At 40.9% G+C, this 21,574-nt stretch overlaps 1 protein-coding gene across 1 annotated transcript in view; it reads right to left on the reverse strand.

Moving 5' to 3' along the window:
• Positions 1-1,009, reverse strand: part of rpl38 (ribosomal protein L38) — a 4,090-nt gene extending 3,081 nt beyond the window's left edge. Inside the window, exons 1-3 of the mRNA XM_065262793.2 lie at positions 953-1,009; positions 746-771; positions 191-251 (exon numbers count right to left, since the gene is read on the reverse strand). Coding sequence (XP_065118865.1) covers positions 191-251; positions 746-748 — 64 coding nt within the window. The 5' untranslated portion in view covers positions 749-771; positions 953-1,009. The remainder of the gene's footprint in view (positions 1-190; positions 252-745; positions 772-952) is intronic.
• Between the last annotated feature and the right edge of the window lie 20,565 nt (positions 1,010-21,574).

Raw genomic sequence — 21,574 nt, forward strand, 5'->3', positions numbered from 1 at the left:
TCATCGGTAGAAGTCACTAAGTAATTGACTACCCATATCAGCACATTTTAGACAAAGTGAACATGCACTTTGTTAAGAAATTATAGTAATGATCAGACACAACATACATTTGCATTCCCGTCTATGACACCCTAAGCCAAAACCAACATAAAAAGGATTGCATTATCATATTATTTAAACCTAAACTTACACTTGGCATCCTTCCTCCTTGCTGTAAGCAGGAAATCTTTGATTTCTTCAATTTTGCGTGGCTGTACAGAGAAAAACACATGAATGAGACACACATACTGTCATATACAAACATAAGTTACTGGTGATATGTGAATTCAATCTCTAACAGCCTTAAATATTTGCTATAACAATGTGTATTTCTATACATCAGGAGCATCAACACATGTTTAAGAGGTGGTGTGCTTTGACAGATATAACGTGAGTTACAGGATAATACCAATAGTATTTATACATAAAGTTTACGTACAATTACTGTATGTTGTAGTCAACATATTTGTCCTTTTACATGATAAAAAGTACAACTAGTTTTAAAACACTCAACACAAGGAACGTTACATTGAAGCGAAGTTGTTAGCAGCTAACTGCTACAGCATTTTTAGTCATTCGCTTCATAAAAATGCAATTATTAACTTAGATTAAAATATTTGACTAACATAACACCACAAAAATAAAACGAAGTGATGAAACATTCGTTTAAAACATAGCACTGATTCCAATAGAAAAAAAATCTCACCATTTTGTTACCGCTGCAACTGGACCCTGCAATACGGCAAAACAGACTTTATTATAACATAATTCTAAATAACTTCCAACAAATACATGGTTTAATAACACATTTACACTCATGAGTTTAAATTCTATGTGTCTGAAATGTATACGATTATGGATTGAGGCAGATTTAAACGGATTTATTTATCGGAGCTAAATTGCTAAAACTTACACAGCCTGCAAGCGAGGGGGGAAAAGGGGCGGGACTTCCGCGTGAACGCCTAATATAAACCGTGCACGGCGGCTCAGAGAGGACATTTCGCCTCAGAAAAGGCAAAGCTCACAGCGACATCTAGCAATGTGGAAGGAGAATGTCATATCTATGATTTATGCTAACTGGTCAAAAAAATCGACTTTTTTATTGAACAATTGACAGTAATATAAAAACTACAGCAGTGTATCTAAATATAAACTGTCCGAAAAACAAAAGTAATTAATTAATAATTTAAAAAATAAATAAACATGTTATATAAAAATATGAAAATAATTACAGGCTTTCTGTTTTATTTTGTTTTTTGGAGGTAATATTAGTTCAACACAGTGCATTATTTCTTCTTGAAGTACTGTAAAGCACAGTTTTCGACCAGAGAATTTACATAGTATATGTTTATGGAATTTAGCCATTAAGATAATAAAGTGAATCATGTATGTGTACATTTGTTTGCCCTTCTGATTTACAAACAAACCTAATAATACATGTTTCAAAAGTAAAACACATTTTTTGTCAATATTTTCAACAATGAAGTCAAGTATATGTTGCCAGAAAACTGCAACTACATAACAATTCCAAAACAAAAACCTAGCTGAAATAGATTTTTATGACCCTTTTATTTGTATGTTGTAATTTGTAAATTAAGAATTGTGTACATTTATAGATATTTTGTACAAATATAGATACTTAGATATTTTATTTTATTTAAAAAAAGATGTCAGATTCAATTTTTCACTTTATGAATCACATAGGGTTCTGCAAGACAGTTGCATAGGCTGTTTCATAGCCTGCTCATAAAACTGAACTAAACCCAAATAAAAAATAATGTGGTACACTTTTAATTACTATAGTAAATTGAAGTAAAATTCCAATATGGTGTTTTAGTGTAGTGTTTAAACTTTACTATGCTAAATATTTAATCATATACAGCAGGGGTCTCCAACCTTTTTGTGAGCAAGGGCTAAAATCTCGAGGGCTAGTTTTGTTTATATATTCTACTTAAAACATTTGAGTTTTACTTGTTGGATTTATTTTATTTTACTTGTAAATTTTTTATTATTGTTTAAAATGTTAAGGTACATAAAAGAAGCCAAGCTAATATAAAAAATATGTAATAAATAAATACAGGCTAACATGAGGCTATTAATAAAATGTCCTTGGTGGGCAACTCACAGACTTTGTGCGGGCAACCTAGTGCCCGCCGCCACCATGTTGGAGACAACTTATATAGAGTATTCAATACTGTTTATCAATACTATATTATGCTTTATTAATTACTGTAATAAACTATATGCTACTGGCCTAAGTTTACTATAGCAAATAATAAAGTGGAATTTATACTGAATTTGTTTATGAAACCTTGTAATGAAAAGAAAATATAATAAAATAGGTAGATAAAAAGTTTTCCTAACCTTACAGCACCCTTTTTTTATTCAGACACCACAGTTTCATATAGACACTTTAATACCCTTTTATCTTCATTTTATTTAAGAAATGTCCCTGCAAGGCCTGCAAATACCAATGCATACCTGTTATGCTCAATTTATAACATAATTAAATGTATTACATTTATGCATCTGGTAGATGCTCATATCCAAAGCGTCTTACATTGCATCTAAGGTGTGCAATATAACAGTATGTGTGTTGAATAATTGCAGTGACATCTGCAGGTGCTCTACACTTAATTATTAAAGGTAGACATCAATGCCCTTTTCACTCTATTTACTGTCCCATAAACTCATTTGTGTTTCGCCCCACATAGACGACACAGGGCAGATCCCACAGCTCTTCTTCCACTGAGCTGAATGTTGATTAGATTTGGCTCCGTGTATCTCCTGCTTTCATTCAGACAGCTTATTATAGCCTATGTGACCTCTGTCAGGAGTTAAGAAAGGAGAGTGTGACACATGCACGTATTAAAAACAAATTCAGACAGATTACCATGTGCAAATCTACATTATAAATAATCCTTGTGTTCTCTATCAGTATTATCTTTATCCCATCGCCTTATTTGCAGTAACACTAGATGGCAGGTGATGCACATGAAACAGTGCAGAGATCCATGATGAAATATACGAAGGTGTGGAGAGATGGCACTCTCTGACCATGTATTGAGTCTGTTTTCCATATAGAACCTGATTCAAGTCCTCAAAAGACGTGAACGTGATTATCTTTGGTTAATATGCTAATAATGAGATTTCATTAGAGATGTAAGCTGCATATATTAAGATCAGAGAGCGAAGTTAGAAATATGATGATATAAAAAAGAGCTTTATTCAAAGCTGACAGAGCACAACTAAGCCCACCATCTCCCATACAATCAGCAGAATAAAGATGCATTTAGTAAGCTATTACTGATCAGAGTTATGATTGCTGGCATTGAAACAGAGACCCGAGCCATATCTAGGGATCAGAACTGAGCCAGTTAAGTGTTATGTAGCCCCCTAGCAACCACCGAAACACCCTTGCAAGAGCATAGCAATGCACTACTCAGATCATCTTAGCATCCACATAGCAACACCCTGGCAACCATCCACAATGCTTTAGGATATTGGCGGTGAGTTTTGCATAAGTAAGCAACGTTTCTTCAGAAAATGCAAACATTTAGACATGGTTAAAGGGGGGGTGTAAAGCTATTTCATGCATTTTGACATATTAACACTGTTAAAGAGTTGGATTGCTCATGCTAAACATAGGCAAAGTGACAAAAAATCAGTTGGACATATAACAGAGTATTTCTGTGCTGAATGCACTTCGCCAGGGTTTGCACAAGTTTCGGAAAGTTTTTTTCGAACAGTAACAATCTTGCTTTATTTCTTGTATGGCCAATTTCAGTGCAGGCCAGGAAGTACAGTGGAAGTCCTTATATGGGCACTTTAACTGGAATAGCGCGCATACACACACCAGCCGAGAGCTGACACGAAATCAATGTCAACCAAAAAAGGTGTTGTTGTTTGTGAGGAAAATTTAAGCTTGTTCAGTGTTCCAATGAACCCAGCCTTATGGAAACAATGAAATCGATACAGAAAAATAATCGATACAGCTGATCTATCTTTTATAAATCTGATCAAACTAAAGACTCTTTTGATATATGAAGGATGTAATACTACTACGAGATAAGCAGAAACAGCGTGTTATGTGAACTTTGAGGATTTATTAAACAGCCTGTTTTTAATTTTCACCTACTGAAACTTTAATTCCCCCGTGTGGGTTTGGCCTTCAGGGTCCGACTGCTGTTTCTTAATGTTAGCATGAAATAGTCAATACTTTTAATTAAGCTGCCATATGTCTAGTTGTCATGACTGAGAATATCAATTTATATTAACTGAAAACTCATGCATGTTAACCATAATTTATAATTCAACCCTGCAGAATGTGCCTCAACCAACCTACCTGTAAAATGGTGCTGCAAGCTATTTGTTAACCTCGTCTTTTGAAGTCTTGGCTGGTAAATGCTTTACTGGTTTTCACTGCTTTGGCTGTATGTGGGTGTTTCAAATAGTTATATTATAAATTATTTTAATAATCTGGTACTCACTGTCATGGATCCAACATGATCTCATGGAAAGTCATGTTATAGTCACAAAAAAAATATTCATTTATTTGTGTGCATGGCACGAAATTCTTGTCTTTTTTGTGTCATTTTCGTGTCCGTAACATGACTTTTTTCATGTCATTTTATGTATTGTTTTATGTCATTTTATGTACTCTTTTCCTATTTTTAAATAATTGTCCCTTGGGGTTAGGGTTAGATTTGGGGTTTGGGTTAGGATGTAATTTTATGTATTGGTTTCTACATGTTTTTCTTCCACTTTTAAAATTTTCGCCTGGAGTTGGGGTTAGGATGTCTAAAAATGTAATAGAAAGTGATTCTAACCCCAACCCCAAGTGACAAAGGTAAGAAAATAGGAACAACCTATGAGAAAACAATACATAAAAAATGACACGAAAAAGAAAGTTATGCCACGGACACGAAAAAATTGAAATTTGTGCGAGTGACATGAAAAAAAAGACATTCGTGCTCAAGGCATTAAAAAAGCTGAATTTTGTGCCAAAATTCACAAATAAATGAATCAAATTTTGCGTTACTATAACACGACTTTCCGTAAGATCAGTCTGCATGGATCACAAGATGTTACAGACAACAATATTTTCTGTAAAAAGTTTTACACTGCAAAAAAATGGCTTTCTTACTTAGTTTTTGTTGTCTTGTTTTCAGTAAAAATATCTAAAAATTCTTAAATTAAGATGTATTTTCTTGATGAGCAAAATGACCATGGAAAATAAGTCTAGTTTTTAGACAAAAAAAAAACCTTTAAGTAAAATAATGTTTAAAAAAAGCAAAAAAAAAAAAAAAACTGTCAATGGAATAAGAAAAATTTTCTTAAAATAAGTTTACCTTTTTCATAAACACTTAATAATAAAAAAATTATTATTCCATTGACAGTTTTTTTGTGCTTGTTTTAACCTCCTAAGACACACACTGCAATAAAATTATTTTCAAGAAAAACTTTTCTTAGTATTTTTGTCTTTTTGTTTTCAGTAAAAATATCTAAAAATTCTTAAATTAAGATGCTTTTTTGATGAACAAAATGACCTAGGAAAATAAGTCGAGTTTTTAGACCAAAAATATCAAATTTAAGTGATTTTGTGCATAAAACAAGCAAAAAAATCTGCCAATGGGGTGAGCAAAAAATCTTGAAAATTTTTCTTAAACATTACATTCAAGAAAAATTCAAGAAAAATTTGCTTGCCTCATTGGCAGATTTTTTTGCTTTTTTTATGCACAAAAATTACTAAAATGTGATATTTTTGGTCTATAAACTACTTATTTCTTGGGTCGTTTTACTCATCAAAAAAGCATCTTAATTTTAGAATATTTAGATATTTTTACTGAAAACAAGACAAAATACTAAGAAAATGTTTTCTCGAAAATCATTTTTTGCAGTGCAAGCTTTAGTTTTCTTTTTTTTCAGATTCTACCACATTTCTTTGGGGTTAGGAAGAATCAATAAATATAATAACCAAATACATGAAGCAGTGTTCCAATTACATAGAATTAAGTATTATGGTGCAAACAACAAAAAAATGTGTCTTAGGAGGGTAAGCACCAATTTGCATTTCTTTTGTCTAAAAACTAAACTTATTTTCCTAGGTCATTTTGCTTATGAAGAAAATATTTTGATTTAAGAATGTTTAGATATTTGTACTAAAAATAAATATAAGTATAAGAAAGTTTTAGATATTTTTACTGAAAACAAGACAAAAATACTAAGAAAGTCATTGTTTGCAGTGTAGTAAAAATCATGATTTATTGTTGTCTGAAGTAGTCAGTGTCAATTCTGTTACGGTCAAACTCTGTTAACAAAGTAGAGAGAGAGAGAGAGAGAGAGAGAGAGATACTGATACATACTGTCAACACTGTTAGCATAAAAATTAGTGTGAAATTCATGCATCTTTCACAACTGATTACCGCCATCACAGAGCTTACACCAGATGACGTCTTTAACGCATTGCCATATGTGTGCTAAGTCTGCAGGCTTTGTTTTGCCTAACACAGATCGTAGGTAATGACACATATTCCATCATTCAGCCATTCAGGTGAAACAGGTGAGTTTCTCTGCACGTAGCCAGAAGTAATGTGTGGAGCTGGACCAGCATCAATCACTGTTTAAATTCTGATGAAACCATAAATGAGAATAAGAGGTAGGGTTCATCCAACCATCATTACTTTTGCTCAACCTAATTTCATCCCTAACGCTGAAGGGCTTTACTGGAATGGTAATACAATACGGGGGAGGGAGAATAAAACATGAGCTCTTCAGAACTGGTGGGTTTGACATGAAATCACGTCAAGGTCTTTCAATTATCTATTAGGTTTGCAAAAGGGAGATTTGAAACTTGAATATGCAATGACACCATGTGTGCTTGTGAACATCGAAGCAAACACGGACAGATATTTGTAACCCACTGCAATTTATTTAAACAGTCACAATGATGTTAAATCCACACACTCCCTTTGACCATGCAGGGAATTTTGCTCAACCTTATATGCATTATGGGCGCTGATCATGTGGTATTGATTCTTACATCCTGGATTATAAGATGTCTGAAAGCAATCACGCTGTCTTCAGAGGATGAAGGGCATCATTTTAGTAAGGTGACAGAGGGCCATTTTTGACAATTGTCACAAAGGTAAGAATAATGCGGACCAATTACTGTTGATCCATGTCATTCACCTGTGCATTTTTTATTTATTTTGGCAATTTGGCAGCTGTTTTCTGTGAAGGTAGATGTGGTTGAACAGGAGAAACCAAAATCAATGAAACTGATTGTCAAGATTATGTTTCTCAAAATATCTATAGGGTTGCCAACTTCGTTTCTTTTAGCTGTAATAAGATGTAGGTGAGATTTGAGGGGTACATTTGACATTGTAATCACACTAAAAAAAATTAACTTTCTTACTTTTATTTTTGTACAAATATCTAAACATTCTAAAATCAAGATGCATTTTTTTGAGGAGCAAAATGACCTATAAGGGGCCAATCACACCAAAAGCATTTATGGCAGTTGCAGGTGACTTTTTGAGTGATATTCTATAGGCAGGGAGCGTTTGCGCGCTGTTTATGCGCGCTGAGCACCTCGCGGTTTTTGCTGCCGGCCGCAGCACGCGCCTTTGAAGGAACGCTGAGAGCGGAGAAGCGCCCGACGTCATTGATTCGCATCTTTCCATTGTCCAATCGAATGAGGGGAGAGGCGGGCCTTACGTTGTGGTGAGGGAAGTTGCTTTAAAGAACCGGACTCCACTCGCTCACTCTCTCCTGCGTGTTTGTGCACTTCTCACCTTCAAACAAAAAAACCTTTTTAAAGTTTCTGCTAATATGACAGTTAACAGCAAAAGAGCACTCAGGCTTCAATATTTGATTGACAAGACAGCTGACTCGGTGGTTGCCCAGCAATATAAAAAGCTGCATCGCACTGCTCTTTTTTTAAAAGTGTGTAAGAAAATAGTTAACTTGTATTTCTAGATTTTTTCATACCCCATTGGCAGATTTTTTTACTTGTTTACAACACAAATTTACTTAAATTTGACATTTCCTTGTATAAAAATAGATTTTCTTATTTTGCTCATCAGGAAAATACATCTTGATATATGCTGCAAAAAATGATTCTCAGGAAAAAAATTCTTAGTATTTTTGTCTTGTTTTCAGTAAAAATATCTAAAAATTATTAAATTTTTGCTTACCCCATTGGCAGATTTTTTTTATATTTTTGGTCTAAACACTAGACCCAAGATTTTCTTGGGTCGTTTTGCTCATCAAGAAAAAGCATCTTAATTTAAGAGTTCTTAAATATTTTTACTGAAAACAAGACAAAATACTAAGAACTTTTTTTCTTGAAAATCATTTTTTGCAGTGTAAAGGGGACATTTCACAAAACTTTTTTAAATGTCAAATAAATCTTTGGTCTCCCCAGAGTACGTATGTGAATTTCAAGAAAAATGTGCCATTTTTGTGTGTGTCCTTTTAAATGCAAATGAGCTGATCTCTAAGGCTACGTTCATACTGCAGGGCTTAATGCTCAATTCCGATTTTTTGAAAAAATAAGATTTTTTTGCAAGGCCGTTCACATTTCCAATAAAATGCGACCTTTTGTGATCTCCTGTGTGAACGTGAAATGACCCAGAAGTGACCCGCATGCGAATACTCAACGGTCAAGGACGTCACTTTTAAGCTAACGTTAAACATGGATGTCAACAACGGTGTAGTCAACAGTGGAGCTCTTTTTGCAATATTAAAGTTATTTTCCCAACGGAGCCAGCACAATTACAATCTTCTGTTTTTTATGTAAAATGTAAGGTAACATTTGTTTAATTATTCCTCATAACATTTTAAAGCCACGATCTACAGAACATCACACAAAAAACATTTTGATAACTACACCTAAAAAAATAACAAAGGGGATTCTGCCTTGGAAACTCCGGCTACAATTCAGTGTTTTTATTTAATTTGGAGATTTAGCGCGTCAAAGCAGTCATGACCAAAAAAAACGACAAATGAGAAATGACAAATAATTTGTGTTTGTTACTGTAAATGATAAAAACTAAGCTTTATGTACAATTCATTAAACGTTAATTTATAACAAGAAAAACACTGAAATTAATGATTTTATAGAATACTTCGCGTTATTATTTAGCATAGAAATACTGTCAGGAACTGTGGTCGAATGAACCCAAACGCAAACGATGTCGGGGAGAACAAAAACACTTTATTAACTGACAAGAAACGAAAAAACCCACGAGGGGGTACACAACATGAAACACTTAACAGATACACTAAACTTGACAAGATATTTGAATGACTTCCACACAAAACACGGGAACAGCACAAAATGAACCAGCACAGGACCAAGAATACAAAGGGATTAAATAGCAGAGACTAAACAAGATAACAAGGGGAGAACAGGTGATTGGAATAAACTAATGATTAACCGTAAACAGGGAGAACAAGAGGGCGGGGTAATGAGACGAGACACCGAAGGCACAAGATCATGAGCCTTCACATTAGACATGGGACTGTCAGAATCCAGCCATCATGACAAGACATAATATTAAACATGATACCATGGCCGGACCCCGACAGTACCCCTCTCTTAAGGGACGCCACCTGGCGTCCCCAAGGGAACACACAAGACCAAAAACATGACAGATAAATGACAGGACTAAACAATGAACACATCAAAATGTAAACTAACCAAGTCAAGTGCTAGAAAAACAATGCAAAATCAAAATCTGACAAACAAGAGTCCACTGGATAAACAAGACAAAACAGTCCAAGGGGGTTTGGGGCGAGGACGCAGCTGGGACTGCGCGGGATGCGCGGGCTCCGGCTCTGGCTGCGCGGGCTCCGGCTCTGGCTGCGCGGGCTCCGGCTCTGGCTGCGCGGGCTCCGGCTCTGGCTGCGCGGGCTCCGGCTCTGGCTGCGCGGGCTCCGGCTCTGGCTGCGCGGGCTCCGGCTCTGGCTGCGCGGGCTCCGGCTGCGCGGGCTCCGGCTCTGGCTGCGCGGGCTCCGGCTCTGGCTGCGCGGGCTCCGGCTCTGGCTGCGCGGACTGCGCGGGCTCCGGCTCTGGCTGCGCGGACTGCGCGGGCTCCGGCTCTGGCTGCGCGGACTGCGCGGGCTCCGGCTCTGGCTGCGCGGGCTCTGGCGGCGCAGGCTGCGCGGGCTCCGTTGACGATGTGGGCTCGGCCAACCCAACAGCAACCCGAACAGCGGCCAAGCCGAGAAACCTGCCAATCACGGCGGCAACCTCTATGCTGACCGGATCTGGCTTAATGATGGCTCTCCAGAGCTCAGCAAAAAGTGCAGTTCGTATTTTGCCCCTGAGCCAGTCCGGAACTGGGCGTACTGCAATGGGCAGTAAAACCCATGCAGGGGATGTAACAGCTGACCCCGACACCGTTGCTGGGTTCAGTTCTGGCTGGTTCATTCTGTCAGGAACTGTGGTCGAATGAACCCAAACGCAAACGATGTCGGGGAGAACAAAAACACTTTATTAACTGACAAGAAACGAAAAAACCCACGAGGGGGTACACAACATGAAACACTTAACAGATACACTAAACTTGACAAGATATTTGAATGACTTCCACACAAAACACGGGAACAGCACAAAATGAACCAGCACAGGACCAAGAATACAAAGGGATTAAATAGCAGAGACTAAACAAGATAACAAGGGGAGAACAGGTGATTGGAATAAACTAATGATTAACCGTAAACAGGGAGAACAAGAGGGCGGGGTAATGAGACGAGACACCGAAGGCACAAGATCATGAGCCTTCACATTAGACATGGGACTGTCAGAATCCAGCCATCATGACAAGACATAATATTAAACATGATACCATGGCCCGGACCCCGACAAATACCTGCTTGCTTGCTTTGACTTTGATCATCTCTGTATTCACTTTAGATACAGAAAGACCTGATGTTATTATTTATTTCAGGAATCTCTTTGCTATCATTTGAAAGGGAACACCGAACTTAATATTAAATCACAAGAAAGACAGTCGTGTCAAGCAGAAATATAGGTTTGGTGCAGATATTTTCAGTTTCAGCACCGAAATTTAAAGAAACGGCTTACCTGTTTTGTAGTTTAACTTTTGACAAGATAACCAGTCTGTTTTAAATACATTTTAAAAACTTATACCCGTCGAAAAACATCCGTTTTTTAATGTTTAGTTTGATGAACTCCTAAATATGAGACGCAGAGCACTTAAGCCCGTCCGGCTAAATTACATTCCCAAGCATGGCCAGCACGCAATAGGGAATGTTAATGTACGTCACCGCTGTCATGACTGCTGGGTGATCGATGGCTGTGTGATCTGTGTGTGTGTGTTGTTTACCTGTGGTGCCGGTTCCTCGTGTGTTCACTAACTCCGCCCCCTTGTTTCAGTTGATTGTTCACCGGTGGTGTCTCGTTTACCTTTCCCTTTATATTGCACGTAGTCCTGTCCTTTGTTGCGCGCTCATTGTTTTATCACAGTTCTGCTGCCCTGCCTTGTCTTGTCAGTCGCTCTCTGTCTTCTCCTTTGTTACCCCAGGTTTGGTTTCGGCGTTCGGGGACGCGTCTTCACCCGGACCGCTCGCTTGTGGAGCATTGGATTATACTGACTTTGTTTGTCTCTCGATACAGCTGGTTCGCTTCGTTTCTAGGCGGTATACCAGCTGTCTCCCTCTCTCCGGTTTGCATCATCACCCGTGAGTGGAGTTCACCCATTTTACCTTGTGGATTATATTGACTCTAACGACTGTTGTTTCTCGGAACCGCTGGTTCGCTTCGTTTTTAGGCGGTGACCAGTGGTTTCCGGGTGGTCCTTCTACATCTGGATTACACAGTGGATTATCCGTCTGAGAACTTGGACTTCCATCTCCGCCTGTCATCCACCTTCAGGGCGGCGTGTTTCATCCCTCTGTTGCGTGTGGTGACGGTGCTGGCGTTCTCGACGGAGCGCGTGGGTGGCTCTCTCTTCCTTTGGATCTGTACTGGATTATTGTGTAGCGCCGACTCACTCTCCCCTACTGTGGGAGTGATTCATTCCCACAGTAGTGTTTCCATCGGAGTGAGTCAACGGGTGTACGCCGTGTGTGGATCTACCAGTGACTTGCTCTCCTGTTTTCTATTTTTTCTAAATAAACTATTTAACTTGCACTTGACTCTGAGTCCGTTTCCTGACAGATGAGCGCGTCAAAAATGGAGTCAGCAAGTTTAGAGAGTCTGGAGGTGCAGACCGCCCTTCACCAGCAGGGGGCGGCCATCGACCAACATTCGTCGTTATTGTCTGCTGCTGCCAGAGATTTCAGCATCCTGTCTGAGCAACTGAAGGAGCTCAGCAATCGCTTGGACCAAGTGACTCCTCGCCATGAAGCCTCAACCTCATCCGGAGGAGCCGCTTCATTTGAACGGGAGCCACACGCGGCTACACCCCCCACCTACAATGGCGATCCCAACACCTGCAGACCCTTTTTACAGCAGTGCTCTCTCGTCTTCGCGCTCCAGCCCCGTCGATTTTCTTCATCCACTTCCAAGGTGGCCTATGTCCTGACATTACTCACTGGAAGGGCGAGAGACTGGGGTATGGCCGCCTGGGGGGCTAAAGCTCCTTTTACTTTTTCATTTGAGGCTCTCGAGGAGGAGATGTTAAAACTGTTTGACCGCTCACTCAAGGGAGACATGGCAGCGGCTGAGTTGGTGAGATTACGGCAACGTAATGACTCTGTGACAGATTTTGCCATACGATTCAAAACGCTCGCTATTTGCTGCAACTGGAATGACGCGGCATTAAGAGCACAGTTCCTCGAGGGTCTCACGCCAGGTATTCAAGACGAGATTGCACTGAGGGAGCCACCCACGTCCCTGGAAGCTGCCATCGATCTGGCTCTGAGGGTCGAGTCTCGCCATCGGCAGAGAGATCTGCGTCGCTCATTTCGCCAGCTGATGTCAGAACCAGGGGAGATCGCTTCAGAGACGCCCTCCGAGGAGCCTATGCAGCTGGGCAAGTTCCGAATTTCTGCTGGAGAGAGAAGTCGTCGGCTATCTAATGGTCTCTGTTTGTATTGTGGCAAGCCGGGGCATCTGGCGGCCACCTGTCCGGTAAAAGCTCACGCCCGCCGATGAACCTGGGAGTCTCGGTGGGCGCATCGTCATTTAAATCTCCCGTAAGCAGCACCACACTACCTGTCATGATTAACTCTTTCTCGTCACAGGCGTTGCTGGATTCCGGTGCGGAGGCGTGTCTTTTGGATGCTGGGTTGGCCAAGTCCTGGGGTATTCCATTCATCCCTCTCTCCTCTCCTTTGTCTGCCTGGACATTGAAGGGCCAGCATATGGCTGTGATCACGCACCGCACACCCCCTGTGAGTTTGTTTGTTTCTGGCAATCATCGTGAGGAGATTGAATTTTACATCTTAGAGGATTCACAATCGCCAGTCATTTTAGGTCATGACTGGCTATCCAAACATAATCCTCACGTTGATTGGCAGAACAATGTTGTGTTATCGTGGAAGTCTTCTTGTTATGTTTCTTGTCTTGGTCCTGCTCCCTCTCTTGTCTCTTGTTCTGTCTCGCAGGTCCCGGCTATCGATCTCTCAGGGGTCCCGGCGGAGTACTCGGATCTGTATCAGGTTTTCAGTAAGTCCCGGGCTACTTCTCTGCCTCCTCATCGGTCGTATGATTGCGAGATCAAACTACTTCCCAACACTTCTCCGCCTAAGGGTCGCATATTTTCCCTAGCTAAACCAGAAAGAGAGGCTATGGATAAATACATTAATGACGCTCTTAAAGCCGGTCTCATTCGCCGCTCCTCGTCTCCAGCTGGTGCTGGATTTTTCTTTGTAAAAAAGAAAGACGGGTCTCTTCGTCCGTGCATTGATTATCGAGGGCTGAATGACATTACTGTTAAGAATAAGTACCCCTTGCCTTTAATGTCATCAGCATTCGAGTTATTACAGGGAGCGCGCGTATTTACCAAATTAGATCTGCGCAACGCTTATCACTTGGTACGTATTAGAGAGGGCGATGAGTGGAAGACAGCCTTTAATACACCTTCTGGACACTGGGAATATTCTGTTCTGCCGTTCGGTCTTTGTAACGCTCCAGCTGTCTTCCAGACCATGGTCAATGAAGTGCTGGGTGACATGATTAACAGATTTGTCTTTGTGTATCTCGATGACATTCTCATCTTTTCTCCCTCCATGCAGATACACACTCAGCACGTTCGCATGGTTTTACAACGGCTATTAGAGAATCAGCTATTCGTTAAGGCGGAGAAGTGCGAGTTCCACAAGAAGTCGGTTTCGTTTCTGGGTTTTGTCATTGCCGAGGGAGAAATTCGTCCCGATCCCGCTAAGGTTAAGACGGTTGCCGATTGGCCAGTACCCGACACTCGGAAGGAGCTTCAGCGATTTCTGGGGTTCGCCAATTTTTATCGGCGTTTCATCAGAAATTTTGGTCAGATCGCTAAGCCTCTCACCGCTCTCACTTCACCTAATGTATGTTTCCGTTGGAGTAGAGAGGCTCAGGAGGCCTTTGATGTGTTAAAATCCCGGTTCATCTCTGCGCCTGTCCTCTCTATTCCCGATCCGGCTAAACAATTTATAGTGGAAGTGGATGCATCTGATGTCGGGGTAGGCGCCGTCTTATCACAGCGATCGTCTATTGATGGGAAAGTACATCCGTGTGCTTTTTTCTCTCACCGGTTAAACCCAGCAGAACGTAATTACGACATAGGGAATCGGGAGCTGTTGGCGGTTAGACTCGCTTTGGGTGAATGGCGTCACTGGTTGGAGGGAACCTCGGAGCCCTTTCTGGTCTGGACGGATCATAAGAATCTTGAATATATCCGTTCGGCCAGAAGACTAACATCTAGGCAGGCTCGTTGGGCACTCTTCTTTGATCGTTTCAACTTCACCCTCTCGTACCGGCCTGGCTCGAAAAATACCAAACCTGATGCTCTCTCCCGTCTGTTCGAAAAGTCCGATTCGGAGAGGACGGAGACCATTCTCCCGGAGGGGAGGGTGGTCGGCGCCCTCGTATGGGGAATCGAGCAGCGGGTGAGAGAGGCCGGCCGGGAGGGGGAAGTTCCGGAGGGGTGTCCAGCGGGTCGCCTATGGGTTCCTGAGCGGTTACGTTCCGATGTCATCCGGTGGGGTCACGAGTCCAAATTTGTCGGCCATCCAGGTATTCGGAGAACGTTGGCTGCCGTCCGTCAGCGTTTTTGGTGGCCTTCTATGTCCACTGACGTCAGACAGTTTGTATTAGCCTGTTCGGTTTGTGCTCGTAATAAAGCATCTAATTTACCACCCGCTGGTCTGCTTAAATCTTTGCCCGTGCCCTCCCGCCCCTGGTCTCATATAGCCCTTGATTTTGTCACCGGCTTACCGGCATCTAATGGTAACACTGTTGTTCTAACTGTGGTGGATCGTTTTTCGAAGGCGGTTCATTTCATTCCCCTGCCCAAGCTACCTTCTGCAAAAGAGATGGCTCAGGTTTTGATTAATCACGTTTTTCGGTTACATGGTATTCCGACTGACGTAGTGTCAGATAGGGGTCCTCAGTTCATCTCTCGTTTTTGGCAGGAGTTTTGTAGACAAATTGGCGCCACGGCCAGCTTGTCTTCTGGTTATCACCCGCAGACCAATGGGCAATGCGAACGGGCTAATCAGGATCTCGGTAGAACGCTCCGCTGTCTGTCGTCACAATATCCGAATTCCTGGTGCGATCAGCTCCCGTGGGTTGAGTATTCTCATAATTCTCTTCCCGTTACGTCTACCAATTTGTCCCCGTTTGAACTTTCCATCGGTTATCAACCTCCCCTGTTTCCATCACAGGAGCCCGAGGCAGCGGTTCCGTCTGCGTTAGCTTTCGTACGCAGGTGCAGACGCACCTGGAGGAGAGCTAAGACACTGTTATTATCTAATTCCAGACGAACCAAAGCTGCAGCTGATCGTCATCGGCGACCTCCACCCCGTTACGTTTGTGGTCAAAAGGTATGGCTTTCTACCAAGGATCTGTCTCTCCGTGAGCCTTCTCGTAAGCTGGCTCCGAGATTCATTGGGCCATACAGTATTTCTAAGGTCATTAATCCGGTGACGATTAAGCTTAAGTTACCCCTTTCTCTTGGTCGGGTTCACCCTGTTTTTCATGTATCCAAGGTTAAACCTGTGATGTTTGCTCGCTATAACCCCCCTGTCTCTGCCCCCAATCCCCCCGCCCCTCGTCTAGTGGATGGTGCCCCTGTCTACACTGTTAAGAGGTTACTAGACTCCCGCCGCAGGGGCAGAGGATTTCAGTATTTAGTGGATTGGGAAGGATACGGTCCTGATGAGAGGAGCTGGGTTCCGGGTCGGGATTTGCTGGATCCTGGGCTGATCGAGGACCTCCGTCGGCGACAGGGTGAGTCTCCCGGTCCGTCTGGTGCCGGTCGTGGAGGGGGGGCTACTGTCATGACTGCTGGGTGATCGATGGCTGTGTGATCTGTGTGTGTGTGTTGTTTACCTGTGGTGCCGGTTCCTCGTGTGTTCATTAACTCCGCCCCCTTGTTTCAGTTGATTGTTCACCGGTGGTGTCTCGTTTACCTTTCCCTTTATATTGCACGTAGTCCTGTCCTTTGTTGCGCGCTCATTGTTTTATCACAGTCCTGCTGCCCTGCCTTGTCTTGTCAGTCGCTCTCTGTCTTCTCCTTTGTTACCCCAGGTTTGGTTTCGGCGTTCGGGGACGCGTCTTCACCCGGACCGCTCGCTTGTGGAGCATTGGATTATACTGACTTTGTTTGTCTCTCGATACAGCTGGTTCGCTTCGTTTCTAGGCGGTATACCAGCTGTCTCCCTCTCTCCGGTTTGCATCATCACCCGTGAGTGGAGTTCACCCATTTTACCTTGTGGATTATATTGACTCTAACGACTGTTGTTTCTCGGAACCGCTGGTTCGCTTCGTTTTTAGGCGGTGACCAGTGGTTTCCGGGTGGTCCTTCTACATCTGGATTACACAGTGGATTACCCGTCTGAGAACTTGGACTTCCATCTCCGCCTGTCATCCACCTTCAGGGCGGCGTGTTTCATCCCTCTGTTGCGTGTGGTGACGGTGCTGGCGTTCTCGACGGAGCGCGTGGGTGGCTCTCTCTTCCTTTGGATCTGTACTGGATTATTGTGTAGCGCCGACTCACTCTCCCCTACTGTGGGAGTGATTCATTCCCACAGTAGTGTTTCCATCGGAGTGAGTCAACGGGTGTACGCCGTGTGTGGATCTACCAGTGACTTGCTCTCCTGTTTTCTATTTTTTCTAAATAAACTATTTAACTTGCACTTGACTCTGAGTCCGTTTCCTGACAACCGCAGTGTTGCATTATGGGACGTGGGCGCCATGTTTTAGAGGCACCGCCGACCGCTATGCCATTTAATTGTGGGTGTGTTAAGCTAAAACTAGGTAAACTTGAAGAAGAACCGAAGAAATTGAGGAGTTTAAAAGAAAAAGAGAAGAGACCCTAACTAAGTGCTACTGCCAAAAAACTTTATTTGGACAAATAAACAACAGATCCATAGGATTTAGCAGCCCATGACTGGATTACGGATCCAGACGCACTACCTCCGCTCACATATCTGTTATTATTACCTTGTTTTTGGATTGAGTGCATACACTTTGCGGGAGTTTAAGAGCTATAAATCCCTTCAAGCTCATAGTAAGATGACATTCTTCTTTCGGAGTTTTATGATGGTTGGCAAACCAGCTAAAAGAAATATGCCATTTACTTACAATGTATTAATACCCAAGTATCTTAATGATTCTATAAAAAAATATCCGTTGTATTCTGTGCAATGAATCAATACATGTTCATAAGATGGCACTTCCGTTCTTGCCCAAGTTATTAAAACAAACAAAATGCTAAATATTTAGCTAATGTTATGTCATTTTAAAGAGTCACAAGCAGTGGGTTTGAGCAGTTGGATTTAATAAAAAATATTTGTTATAATCGTCAAAATTGTCTAAAGATTTATTTTTATAACTCATGTGGTGAGGTTAATCAGAAATGAATAAATAACGTTACATAATTTACATTTACAAGTTAGTTTGACAGTGTTAGCATAAAAACAAGACAATTTAAGTGGTTCTGCTTTTATTAATCACAAATTACTGAATGACTGAAAATGCAGCAAAAACACTCTCGCTGATCCAGGGATTTTTTTTTGAAAAGTAAAAGTTTTTCTCCTGATTGCGGCAAGCAAACCACGCGATCCGGCGTCTTTTCGTCAGCTCCTCCACCGACTTCCCCCAAATAAAAGCTGAAAAAACGTATTCCGTTGTTCAGTTTCCTCCCTGAACGATCGTGTGACCTGCTGTGGCAGTTCTTGATCGAGCAGTACTGACCAAACATATCGAAGTTTATTAAAATCTCGACAGAAAATAAAAAAACAACCTCCAACACACTAACTCAAATACAGCGGGATAGGAGGCGATCCTGCAAATATGGCGGATTACTCATAATGCCACACGGCGTGACGTCAACTCCACATTCCCTATAGCGCAACATCGATACAACGAAAAGCTATCCAAAATTTACAGACTTAAATTAGATCAGAATTTACGTTTATTATAAATACAATTTTTTTATAAAATAAGGTCAGAAGTAACAAAGTGCAGAACAAATGTGCAAAATGCCTCAGGTGCACGGAAACAAAACACAAGCCAAATAGATAAATCAGATAACCCAAAGTGATTTATAAATAAAATAAAGAAATTATTAAAAGAACGAAAGTATAGCCAGAATTGCCAGCTTTGTCTTTTAAATGTAGAAACAAAGAGGCAATGGTTTATAAACATAGAAACCTCTTATGGATGTGTAGACCGGTCACAGGGGTTGTTGGATTTATAAACGCATTTTAAAAATATTTATTGAAAGCTGCTACTTCACATATTATTCGCAGCATTATAATAATATGCTATATATTAATATAGCTGTTATATGTGAAATCATATAACGTGTGCACCCATGGTTGTTGTTTATCTTATCGTTCTTGCCTACTTCAATGCAGAATTATGACGTTTGTAGCGTATCAGTGACATACGGGTCGCTCCATGTGGCCTGGCCGTTCAGACGAAGGTCGCATTTCAAAAGATCGGATACGTATCGGATTCAGGACCACATACCCAAGTGGCCTGGGTCACATTTGAAAAGATCGGATCTGTGTTGTTCAGACTGTCATGAAAAGATCAGATACAGGTCGCATAGGGGCAAAAAAATCAGAATTGGGTCGTTTCAGACTGCAGTATGAACGTAGCCTTAATGGCAGTGCAGATTGGATAGTGTAGATTAAGGGGCGGTATTATCCCCTTCTGACATCACAAGGGGAGTCAAATTTCAATTACCTATTTCTTTACATGCTTGTAGAAAAATAGTTTACCAAAACTAAGTTACTGCGTTCAGAGCCGGCGCCAGACCATAACTAACAGGGGGGCACTCGGCTTCCAACGGGGGGCACGCAATAGCAACAAGAACTTGCAAAAACAAGACATTAAAACAATAAATACAACAAGCACACACTCATACAACTGGAACAGACTGTCAGCTCATTTCCCGTATAAGGTGCAAAAGACCACAAACTATGCGCAAAACTACTGAACTTCGACTGCGACGTGAGCGCAAGCTGAGCTCCGCTGCGCTCGCGCTACTCGACGCAACAACAAACCACCCTCGCGGGACGCAAGCCATTGAAATGAATGGGCACAGCGCACACCGCGTCCTAGCTTTAAAAAAGCCGCTTTACCATAATCACGTCGTAATGCTGTAAACGGTCTATAGCCACACTTCACATTTAAGCTTACGTAATTTAAAACAACGCTAACTTACCTTTGAAATAGCTGAAGACTGCGTGTAAGAACATTAAACTTCCTTAAAACCGTGTCCTGTAGATTTGTAAATTCCACCTCAACCTCTAATCTCTGAGTTTAAGCCAGTCTGTGTTTGCATGAAGATGAAGCAGGCAGTGCTGTTTCGTTCTAAATGTTCTAATATCCATATTTTACACGAACCATAAAATGCCGCGAAAAAACACGTTGCTAGTATCAAGTCACAAATATGCTAAAGACGTAAGACGGGTGAGACGCGGCAATACATCCAATTAGAGAAACTGGTCTATTTTAATTAAAGAAAACATATATCAACTATATTTTCCTCATTTGATTACATTACAAGTCATGAAACATTCAATGTTTAATTTATTTTAATTATTCTTGATATATATTAAAGTAATAAAAAACTTTGTAAGGGGGGCACAACAACCTGTTCGGGGGGGCACTGCCCGCGAATGCCCCCCCTTGACGCCGGCCCTGACTGCGTTGCTCTTTTTCACATTATAGGTTGATAGTAGCAGTATTTTTATGATATGTCCCTTTAAGAATTTTTTGATTTTTGTACCTAAAACAAGACAAAAATACTAAGAAAGACATTTTTTTGCTTTAATATACATGTTAATTTTGCTATTTAAATGTATTTTCTAAGATTTTTTGTAAAGAAGCACTGAAAAGTGCCATACAGTACAAAAAAACGTGAATTAAATTGAGAATTTGTGTTTGGATTCTGTAAACAGAGCTCCAACGTCTTTCATTTGATTGGTTGGAAATCATGCTCGGCAGCACCCAGTTACAAGTGGGCCCAAAGATAAAAACACAGTATAGTGGTTGTTATTATTATATGTGCATAACAGCAAGCCGGCCCACATTGGCAGCGGCTCCAGATGGCCAGTCCACCCCTGACCGCACACTTGTCAAAATGCGACTGGTAAATCTCTGCGGTTTTAAATCTGTCCCAATAAGAAGGTAAGGAGTTTAATCAGCGCATGAGAAATTGATCAGATTTCTGGTTATGCTATATTTTCTTTAGGCTGGATTGTTATTTGGCATGAGATTGGTAGAGGGAAAGCGAGTGATAGAGCCCCAACGCACGTGTTTCATGCCAAATGGGTGAGACTTGGCAACCATTATATTATCGGTAACTCACCCTGAAAAAAATCATTTTCAGGGATTCATCCGGTTAAGTTTATGAGAGAAAGAGAGATCATATAATCAAAATGTGAAAACATGCATTTATGGAGTTCTACCGACACCTAACGCTATAAATGCAACAAATGCAACAAATGCAATTAAATTTTTTACAACAGATTTTTAAAAAGGCTTGTTAATATTTTATGTGTAAACCTTTTAAAGAAAGAAAGACAATTGAACCTGCGTCTCAAGTTTATCCAGATAAACAAATAATCTCTTCAGCCTCTCTATGAGTTTCATAAAAGACCAAAAACTGTGTTCAAATTTGATGTCTACAATTAAAAATCTGACACTTCAATAGAAGCTACAAAATAAACCTTCCAGAAATAAATTATCTGACACTTCTGTTGTGTTGTTGTAACCTATTTTGGATTAAAAATAATTCACACGACACATGTTACTGTTTACCAGGGCTGTCAAAAGATGAATCTCAATAAATCGCATAGAAAATTAAAGTTTGTTTTTGCATAATATATGTGTGCACTGTGT

Source organism: Paramisgurnus dabryanus, chromosome 1 (genome assembly GCF_030506205.2).
Source record: "Paramisgurnus dabryanus chromosome 1, PD_genome_1.1, whole genome shotgun sequence".
Taxonomy (NCBI): Eukaryota; Metazoa; Chordata; class Actinopteri; order Cypriniformes; family Cobitidae; genus Paramisgurnus; species Paramisgurnus dabryanus.